The sequence below is a fragment of the Natator depressus genome, chromosome 6 (assembly GCF_965152275.1).
Source record: "Natator depressus isolate rNatDep1 chromosome 6, rNatDep2.hap1, whole genome shotgun sequence".
In the NCBI taxonomy this organism is placed as follows: domain Eukaryota; kingdom Metazoa; phylum Chordata; order Testudines; family Cheloniidae; genus Natator; species Natator depressus.
The window spans coordinates 7,378,121-7,388,564 of NC_134239.1; the positions used below are offsets into that span (position 1 = coordinate 7,378,121).

General features: G+C 47.7%; 1 protein-coding gene across 1 annotated transcript; it reads right to left on the reverse strand.

Moving 5' to 3' along the window:
- Positions 1-2,057: 2,057 nt before the first annotated feature.
- Positions 2,058-9,932, reverse strand: LOC141988521 (up-regulator of cell proliferation-like). The gene is made up of 3 exons (XM_074954314.1): positions 9,729-9,932; positions 7,440-7,571; positions 2,058-6,359 (listed from the first exon to the last, which is right to left on the reverse strand). Exons 1-3 carry the CDS (start codon positions 9,853-9,855, stop codon positions 2,176-2,178), a joined length of 4,443 nt encoding a protein of 1,480 aa, XP_074810415.1. The 5' UTR covers positions 9,856-9,932; the 3' UTR covers positions 2,058-2,175.
- Positions 9,933-10,444: the final 512 nt, after the last annotated feature.

Consider the following 10,444-nt stretch of genomic DNA (forward strand, 5'->3'; position numbering starts at 1 on the left):
CACGTCACATGTCAGCTGCTTGTCTTCCCTTTCAAGGCCCTTCATGGCTAATCCCCACCCGACCTATCATCTTCCTTTCACTATGAAGGTCAACTCCTGCCTTCTGCTGGCCCATGATGGCAGCTTCCACCACCCATCTGTTACACTTCCAAACAGGCACCTTTGGGCTTTCACCCACACAGTCCCTCACGCCTCGTGGGAGTGCCCTGTAAACACCCTGAAAAAGTGACTCATTATCCTGGGTGCAGTGGACTGACTGTTATTTTCAAAAATGTTTAAAAATGTTCAAAATTGAGAAATTTCATTTTGGGTCATGAGCCATGTTGTTAGACAAGAATTCATTTTGGGTCCGACTTTTTGAGCCATCAAATTTTTTTTTTAATTGTTTTTGGCTCCACGCAAAATGAATATTTTAAAATAAAAATGAAATAGCCAGTGATCTGAAAACTCCATTCTATGCACAGCTCTAGTAGGATCTCAAATTTTAGCCTGAGAATTTCAAAGCTGCCTAAGGGGTTGAGTAGCTGGATTCCCATTTAACATCAGTGATTAATTCAGTCCACAGCCCCTTCCCTGACCTGCTCTTGCCATGATTCCAAACCCACTGTGCCTTTAGATGTACTGGTTCTTTTCCTCCGCATCTGCACAAGTATCAAGAAGAATTGAAGCCCAGCTAGGTGAGGGATGGAACCTGAAACCTAACCCCTTCCCCTGGGAATTAGGCACCTAAGTACCTTTTGAGGATCTGGTCTTAAGGGCTTTGCTGAATCAGGATCAATTTGCACACAAAATAAATCGTCCCCGTGGGTCTTTCTGCAGTTTATTTCTTTAGATGCAAAATTATTCTTGTTTCACACAGGATTAAAAAAAAAATCAGTATTTTTTTATTTTGTTTTAAGGAAGTATATACAGTTTCTTTAAAGGAATATAGACAGTATGGGGTTTACAGTCTAAAACCCTGTTCCCATAATCAAAATAGAAACATAGATCACATGTGGTTCTTGATTTGGTTGGACAAAGCATTGCTGAATCTGCACCATATTCCGGGCTGGATTGTGTGTTACAGGCCTGCTCCAAAGTCCAGCGATGTTCAAATGTCCATGCCTTTTCATAGAGTAGAATCATAGAATATCAGGGTTGGAAGGGACCTCAGGAGGTCATCTAGTCCAACCCCCTGCTCAAAGCAGGACGAATCCCCAATTTTTGCCCCAGATCCCTAAATGGCCCCCTCAAGGATTGAACTCACAACCCTGGGTTTAGCAGGCCAATGCTCAGACCACTTTTGGTTCAGGCCCTATAAACACAACCCCGTAGTACAGAGCCAGTCCACCACAGGCAAAGTATCTTGAGATATTCTGCCGCAGAAAACCACAGTGCTCGATGGGATTCCCTATTACGTCCCTTGAGAGGGTGCTACATACTTTCCCCTGCTCCGCTGATCAGCTTTGGCCAGCCATAGCCCCACCTTGTCGTTGAGTTGCTGCAGCAGGGAGTCATTCTTAACTCTGCACCTGCAATTGCGGAAAAGCGGAGCACCCTGTGTTTTGCTGCATCATCGATTGACAAGTCCCCTTTATTGTAGTATCTGAGCCCCTCACAATTCTCCATGCATTTGTTCCCACATCCCCCACAGTGAGGCAGAGTAGAGCTATTCTCTCCATTGTACAGATGGGGAAACTGAGGCACAGGTTGGCTAAGCGACTGTCCCAAGGTCACACAACAAGTCTGTGGCAGAGCAGGGAATTGAACCCGAGTCTTTCAAGTTAGCACCTTAACAACTGGGTCACCCTTTTTTATAACAGCTTTTAACTCTAACGCCCAGTTGAAGAGAGATTTTTCTCAATGTGTGAATTAAATTTTTCAAGTTTTGTGGCACAGGACCTGCCCTTTTATTTTGTTTGTACAGTGCCTGGTACATCAGGGTCCTGGTCCATGTTTAGGGCTTCTAGGCGCTACAGCAATCCATATAAATAAATAATAATAATTAAATATTTCGGTATTTAAAAAATAAAACTGGGAAATCCAATTCTGTCACATGCAACCATAAAACTCCTCCCTATAGGTAATAAGTGGGGTTTGACCCACAGACATCCCATTTCCCAGCATGCACTTCTACCACTTGAGCTACAGGAATAATTACTATTCTATTTCCATTAGAATTTTATTTAATATGTTTCATGGAAACACCTTAGGTTTCTTTTGTACAACCTGGAGCCAGTTTTGACCTGGCACTGAGATTGCCCCTTTAAAAGCTTCCTCTAAACTTTTCAGTGCCTGCTCTTGGGTTATATTACCCCAGTCCCCGGGCAGATCGGCTGGTTTAGTACCATACTCTCTAGCAAACTGTTGGTTGAACTCCTTGAAAACAAACTTCCAATAGTTGGAAGTTTTGTAGCTGGAATCTGCTGGGAAACGACAGCGCAAGGCATTGTTATCTTCAGAAAAACAATGGCGGTAACCTCTGTGGACGTGGGAATCCCTGATAAGCCATTCAAAATAGCACGGAGAATAGTCAAGTTTTGGGCCATGTGCCAAACAGGGTAAGAAGACTCTCTTGGGTTTCATTAGCCCTTGGGGCCGGTGGACTGATGCAAAATGAATTTTGTGATCGGTGCCTTCCGCTTCACAGGGGACTTTACAGAACGGACAGCACTTCCCACAGCCAAAGACGTGCTTAAAGATCTCCTCCTGGGGCTTCAGAGGCAGGATGGAGAGCTTAGACTCAACATCCAAGTCTTTAAACTGGGATAAGATTGCTTGCTCAAGTGTAGGCAGAAAGCCTTGAACAGCAGTGGGAAACTGGTTTGTATTTATTGTGTTAATAAGCTGGATTCTGCCTAAGCTGTCCCTGGATATTACAAGATCCCTTTGCAAATATTTGAAAAAGCTGCCTAAAAAGTCAGTCTGAGTCTTGGATTTCTCCAGAGCATCCCTGCTTTTCTTTATTACTGTGGACAGAAGCTCTGTCACCAAATCTTCCACGCCCCTAGTCTCTTTGTAGTGATCTAACAGGTGTGTCCATATCCAAGTTTTGGCAAACTCTTCGTAGTTATTAATATATTTCACGTAGCCATCAAAGTTCATCTCCTCCAAGAGTCTGCTCAGCAACCAAAACTGGAAGAAGCTCCGATTGCCATATCCAATCCCCTGTGCACTTCTGCGAAAATTGTCCACTATTTTTATACCAAGCATCCTATTAACGTAATCCACCAAGGCAGGCCTCAGACACTCCTCACAGAATATCCTGATCCCCTTTTGAAAGGTGTCCCTTTCTGAGAAAAGGTTTCTTTCCCTGCAGTGTCCCAACAGACCGGCCTCTTTCCCTTTCATTGTTTTCATGTTCATGGCTTGGATCTGATGGCTCAATCTCTCTGGGCTGCTTTGGCTGTCAAGTGCTTCTTCACACTTTCTGAACCAGTATCTTCTGAGTTCTTTCCTCAGGCCATTGGTGCTCCTGATGAAATCTTCCTTGTACTTCCCTGTCAGAAGCACATTTGCAGCTCCACTTTCAATGTATTCTTGCAAACAAGCCAAGAGCCTCCGTTCTTCTTGCTGCAGTTTCTGCTGAATTTCATGTTTTAACCTCCTTAAAGCCACATGATCTAGTTCAGCTTGAGGCTGATTCTGGATTAAAGTTTCTTGCTCAGACACCCAGAGATGCATCTCCTTGCGGAAATCCCATTCCCATTCAGAATACTTTGTAAACAGCTGGTTATAAGTGTGAGCCACAAAGCTATTTCTCAAGCTGAAGGTAGAATTTGAATGTTTTATAGCATTCCACAAGCTCCTTACCCATTCACTAAACTGGGGGATGTCCTTAATGGGTTTATTAGATGAGTATCTTCTCATGAATTCAAACAGGTATTTCTTTAGCTCAAACACACTCTCGCTGTACCCCAGGTTCACTGGAGCCATGGGAGGGACACCATGCCACAAGTCAGGGATGTACCAATTGTGTTTCTCTCCATCATTATATATAATCCCAGGAAATTTCATTTTCCTGATTCCTTTTTCTGTACAAGCTGCAGCTATGGTTATTTCATCCAGCGGCTCCAGGAGCGGATACCTGTCTCCCGTGGTTTGTTCATGTGCGGACACATCACTGACTTTCTGATGCACAAATTGGCAGTTTGGATGTTGCCTGATTTTCTTCATTTTCAGAAGTGTATCTAGCGTAATTTGCAGAACTCTCTGCATGTCGCTGGCGTTCTCCATGGCTATGTTAACGATGGTTATGTCACTCAGTCCAATCACCAGGGTGGCCAGCTCATTGTCACGTTGATAACTGTCCTCCAACTTGGCCAGTTCGGGGGCTTTCAAGCCTTCTGTGTCTATCACCAGGATGAAATCACAGCCCAGCTCCTGCCGAAAGTTCTCTGCCACTTTAATGACTGACATGAAGGCTCCTCGTGTACGTTGGCCACTGCTCACGGCAAACTGCAGGCCGAACATGGTGTTGAGGAGGGTGGATTTCCCAGTGCTCTGCCCTCCCAGCACCGTCAGAACCAGCATTCTGGACCTTCCCCGCAGCTTGGCATGGAGCTGGGTCAGAACATCTGTCACCCACTGCAGTGGGATGTTGGATACGTCTCCATCGATCAGTTCTAGAGGAAACCCTTCCAGCATCAGGTCAGCTGCTATGCCTGGGAGATGGATGAGTTGCCTTTGGGTTTTTAGCTTTTTTCCTTCCTTCACCATTGCACACTCAGCTTCATAAAACTGCCCCAACCCACGCATGAAATGCTCCACCCCTAAGGGACTGGAGGAAATTTGTTCATGCAGTTCTGCTCGATGCTGGGGATCATCCCCTCTAGTATGACATTTCTCCTTATAGTCCGCCTGCAGGCTGGAGAGATTGCCCTGAGCAATATGACCCAGATGGTATTTCATCCACTTTAGGAAGTAGTGTGTTTCCACTTGAGAGAGTTTTCCTAGCCCAGCAATAAACTTGACCATCCCATCAGTAAGCTCACATTTATACTGCTGGGTATATAAGTCCAACCATTCCTCTCTTTGCTGAGACGCCTGGAGCCCAATGGCGGCGTCCCCTTGCCGTTGCATTCGGCACAGCTCTTTCTCCGCCTCGGCCAACTTTGTGCACCGATCCCCCGGGAGCCTCAACATTTCCCTCTTGTACTTTGCCACGTCCTTTATTTCCGCTGTGATTCCTGCCACCCGTTTGCTCGCACTTTGGCATTCCTCACAGTCCTCATCCACCCGGATACCTAATTCTCGTGCTGTCACAGCCGTGTCTGCGATGGAGGTTCTCTTGAGAGAGGACTCCATTGGGCTTGCAATGGTGAACTGCAGCTTCTCCACAAACTGAGCATGATTTAGGGTGTTCTCTCTCATCAGCACACTTGGTTTGTCTAGTTTCAGCACAGACTCTAATTTATAAAGGAATCCCAGGGTCTCCTTGGGTTTCTCAATCTTGCAGTTAAAGATGAAGTAGTATTTAGTGGCTGATCCCTGCAGGGATGATAACAGCGTGTATTGTCTCTCGTTGATACTCTCAGTAACTATGAACACTGCTGAGGAGACCGTTGTTAAAAAGCTGAACTGCAGCCAGTGCGACTCAATGTCTCCGCGCAGATTTGTAACTGCAACGGGTTCTGGGAAAAGATCTGAGCTTGCCTTCCCAGCAGGGAAATACCAGGAAATCTCGACCAGCCCATTTGCGATTTCCCGAGGGATGTTCCCAGACTCCATGTCGCGATGGATGAAGAAATCGTGGTGCTGCTGGGAGGGGCTGAGAACCTCATTGAGGAGTTTGGACTTGGAGAAGCTGCAGCTCCCCATCCGTACAAAGGAAATGGTTGGCATTGATGTGAGCACCAGGCTCTCCTCTCTGAACCCTCTGCTCTCTGCCAGGGAGTGCGGCCTCCACTTCCTCACAATGTCCCTCATGGCCCAGAGCAGCAGGGTGCACTTGGGGGTGTCGAGGGCAGGTAGCAGCAGAGGGAGGGCAAACTGGCACATGGACATTTTGGACAGGATCTCCTGCTGTAGGAAACTGTCTGAGCAAAGCAGAACAGCACACACAACATCGAGGGGGTGCAGAGAATTTCTACTGTCCATGTTACTCAGAGAAAGATTATTGTAATCAATATGTACTTCCTGCTCCTCACTGGTCTCTTGATCATCAGTTGCCTCATGCACAAGCCTTGTGTTTCTGGCCGTCCCATTCAGAGCCATGAGTTTCCTCAGGAAATGCCATGGTAAATCCCCTAATGTCATAGGAGCCCAGGTCTCTCTGCTCTCTGGGCTGATCTCCTGGAGATCCCTCAGTCTGAGCTGCCTGCTTCTATATTGCTCCAAGTTCAACTTCTCCAGAACTCCCTGTGTGGCTCGTCTTCTCTCTGCAGGAAAAAAATAAGAACATGACATTTACTCATGTTCAGCCTCCTCCAACTTTAACTGTGCCCATTTCCAGATGTTCACCCCTGCAAGTTTAACTCTGACCCCTTACACCTTCACACCACCCATCCCCAACCTTAACTCTGCCCCTTTACCCATACACACCCTCCTCTAACCTTAACTCTGCCCCATTAAGCCATTCCACCATCCTCCATCTTTAACTCTGCCCCTTTATCCATGTCCACCCACCTCTAACCTTAACTCTGCCCTGTTACTCTTGCAATCATCCCCCAATATTAAGTGTTCCCCCTTTCACCATGCCCCATCTTGCTCTCAACTACAAGTCACAGACTCTTCTTCCCTGCTACACTTGACATAATGGCCTAAACGTTGCAGTCACCCCGTACTCTCTGGCTGACTGCCAGAAGCTGGTATTGGACAACAGGGGATGGATCACCCGATAATTGCCCCGTTCTGTTCATTCCCTCTGAAGCATCCGGTATTGGCCAGTGTTGGAAAACAGGATACTGGGCTAGATGGACCATTGGTCTGACCCAGTCTGGTCCTTCTTATGGTATAAGCTGGAGCCCAGACTGCCCCCTTCACTCCCATGTTAGGACCAGAGGCTATACGCATTAGCTCGTACTTCTGCATATAAGGATATGCGTCTCTCCCACCCCTCCTGATCACCATTGTATTATTGGCTGGATAGCCCACTCTACCTCAATTTACCCTCCCACAACTGGTCAGAGTCCCCACCTCCATGCACAAACCAGATGGATGCTCTTCCCATCTCGTTCATGATATGCAGGCACTGAGTCTCTCTCACTACCAGCCCTATACTCCCCCATGCACCCCAGATCCCTCAGCACCTGCCATATGCAGGTGGAGTGAGTGCAGGTTACTTCATTGTACAGCTAAATCTCAGGCTATTGCAATTTCTGTGTACCTCAGAGGAGTCTTGAATGTCCTTCATGTGGCGGCTAATGGGGCTCTCCCCTGGCAGTGGAATATGGAGGAGACAGTTACATTTCTTTCCTGGACTGTATCCCTTGCAGAGACAAGCTTGTAAGTGCAAATACCTTGGGAAATGTCTCTCTCCTCTGGTTCTGGGTGACCCCGAGTCTCTGATTCCTGCTCTGGATTAAACTCAACTTCTTCCCCCAGCTCTGGGGCTTTTGGAGTGTCTGAGTTCTGCTTCTGTCTTAAAAGATCTAGCAAGGAAAACAAGAGGAAGCACAAATGAATGGCGTTCAGTCACTGATCTGCTCCAGCCCTTTTCCCAAAGGGCTCGGGCATCTCTGCCTCCTGCCTCAGTGTGCAAACAGGAACGATCTGCAAACAAGGAAAGACTGGTTTAAAGTGCTCAGTCTGGGGCAGTTGGAAATGAGCTGGTTGTGGGTCTCTCTATATAAACCCTTGGGGTGTGTTTCTTAGCATAAACAGGGCATTTGTGGGGCTTTTTTTACAAAGAAGAAGAAAGCACACAGAGTGATTTCTGCTTTGATCTTACCCAGAATCTCTGTTTCTATCTCCGTGTGTGTGTGGTGTGTGGTGTGTGTGTGTGTGTGTGTGTGGAGTCAGTGTGTATGAATGCAGTCAGTGTGTGGTTGTGAAGTCAGAGTCTGTCCGTGTGTGTAGGCAGGCAATGTGTGTACATGCAATCTGTGTGTGTGTGTGTGTGTGTGTGTGTGTGTGTGTGTATGCACAACCGATGTCTGTATGTGCAATGTATATGTGTGATCAGTGCATGTATGAGTGTGTAATGTGTGTACATGTGATCAGTGCACACTTGTGTGCGTACAGTCATGTGTACATTGCGATTAATGTGTGTACATGCAATTGCGTGTGTGTGTGTTCGATCAGTCTGTGTGCGTGTGTGCAGTCAATGTGCGAGGGCAATCAGTATACCTGCAGTGAGTGTGCAGGTTAGTGTGTGTGGTCTGTGTGGGTGTGCACACTCCGTGTGGGTGCGCCTAGTGTAGGTGTACATAGTCCATGTACCTACGCACGCATGTTTGTGTGTGTGCAGACTATGTGAAAACCATTAAAAAGGAAACCACCACCTGTGAAATCTAGTGCAGTTCAGAAAATGAGTGAGAAAGGGTTTCAGACGCCGTCCCACCATTCTGCTGGGTGCTGTTCAGACACCCTCCCTTGCCCCCCCGCCTGAGACCAAGATCCGCTCTCTCCCTCCCCACTTGCTGCCCCCCCCCATGAGTACAGATCCCCTCCCTCTCTCCCCTCCCCTGCTGGCCCTTCATTGCCAGTTTGCACCAATTTTCACACATTTTTAATTTTTTTTAAATAAATGGATAAATTCCCAGGAAACTGCAAACAAAAATAAAACAAGAAAATGAAGAGCCTTGGCAGTATTATATCAGCTGGTTTTGGGGGGGCCTGCAAATGAACTATACATGCAGAACGTAGCAGTGGGACGGCTAACGGCCTGATCTGTGGGTGCAGTATTTTTGATCTTGCTGAAATACACCAAGGCTGAGGCCTAACTGACAATTTTGACTTGGAGAGACCAGGTGGGTGAGGTAACATCTTTTAGTGGACCAATTTCTGCGGGCGAGAGAGACGAGCTTTTGAGCCGCACAGAGCTCTTCTTCAGGTCTGACCTCACCCGCCTGGTCTCTCTAATATCCTGGGACCACCACGGCTACAACTACGCTGCACAACACATTTCACATTCTGGACTCTGGACTGATGCCACCAGTTGGTTGATCCCAGCAGAAGTGTCTTTCGGTGCCTCATCACAAGGAGGGTTCCAGAGAGGATGGAGCTCGGCTGTTCTCAGGGGTGGCAGGTGACAGACCAGGAGCAGTGGTCTCAAGTTGCAGTGGGGGAGGTCTAGGTTGGATATTAAGAAACACTATTTCACTAGGAGGGTGGTGAAGCACTGGAATGGGTTACCTAGGGAGGTGGTGGAATCTCCTTCCTTAGAGGTTTTTAAAGCCTGGCTTGACAAAGCCCTGGCTGGGATGATTTAGTTGGGGTTGGTCCTGCTTTGAGCAGGGGGTTGGGCTAGATGACCTCCTGAGGTCCCTTCCAACCCTAATCTTCTATGATTCTACAGTAGCCTTACGTGACACATCCGGGTTCCCATCTGTCTGCAGAGCTCAGTTGTTGCTGGGAGCTAAGACCAAAGATCTCAAGGCATCAGTGAATCTGGCCTTTCAAGTGCTTCCAGCTAGGGACAGTTTCTAGCTGGGCTCAGGCACCTAGGTAATGGGGAGCAGCTGCTGATCATGGAATGGAAGAGTCACTAAAGAGGAAACAGATGTATTATTCCACCGAGTCTCTCCCCACCATAGCCACTTGCAGGAGGGGCAGGTTGGATCTGCTCTCTCTGGCTTATACCTTACCAGCTGAAATGGCCTCGGTGAGTCTCTCTGCCAGCTGTCTCTGGCTGATGTCTCTCAGCACCTGCACAGTCACCTTCACCCCGTAGCGCTCCCCATAGTGGCTGATCAGCAGGTCAGTTACAGCCATGCGATCCCCTTTCTCCAGCCGGCCCCAGGGGATGGCTTGATATCCCTTCTCCGGCCGGATCCATTTCAACTTGTACTTGAATCTCTTGAGATCATCCTCCCCCAGCGCATCCAGGGTCTCCAGCAGGAAGGAGTTGCTGCTGCCGGTCTTCTCCATATCACCCCCTCGGACAGGGCCCTAAGCAAACTGCTGGGCCATCACGGAGAAAGAGAGAACCAGGAAGCAGCTTCTGCTTCGGCAGACTGAAATTGAAACTAAAACCCTGCTGAATTCAGCAGAGCCCTCTCATTGCACTTCCTGAACCCGAAGCCATTATACAGGGCTAAGCACACTGCAAATCCTCCAGGCAACCACTGTCTGTTGGATTTTAAGGAAGGAAATGCAGGTTCTTTCATCAAACACACCCCAAAGGTGACTATTCCTAGGCAAAGCCTAAGAGGGGAGCTTAGGAATTCTAGTCTATATCTGGGACTTGGGAGACCTGGTTCAATGCCCTGTGTGACCTTGGCCAAGTCACTTACTTAGGCTCATGGGAGTTAGGCACCAGCATTCCTGCTCATAGATTCCAAGGCCAGAAGGGACCATTCTG

Coding starts and splice junctions, on each gene's coding strand:
- LOC141988521 (XM_074954314.1), bottom strand. CDS start 9,855: ATGGCTGTAACTGACCTGCTGATCAGCCACTATGGGGAGCGCTACGGG. Junction 7,572..9,728: donor CACCGAGGCCATTTCAGCTG/GTAAGGTATAAG, acceptor TTTCCTTGCTAG/ATCTTTTAAGACAGAAGCAG. Junction 6,360..7,439: donor GGAGAGAGACATTTCCCAAG/GTATTTGCACTT, acceptor TTTTTCCTGCAG/AGAGAAGACGAGCCACACAG.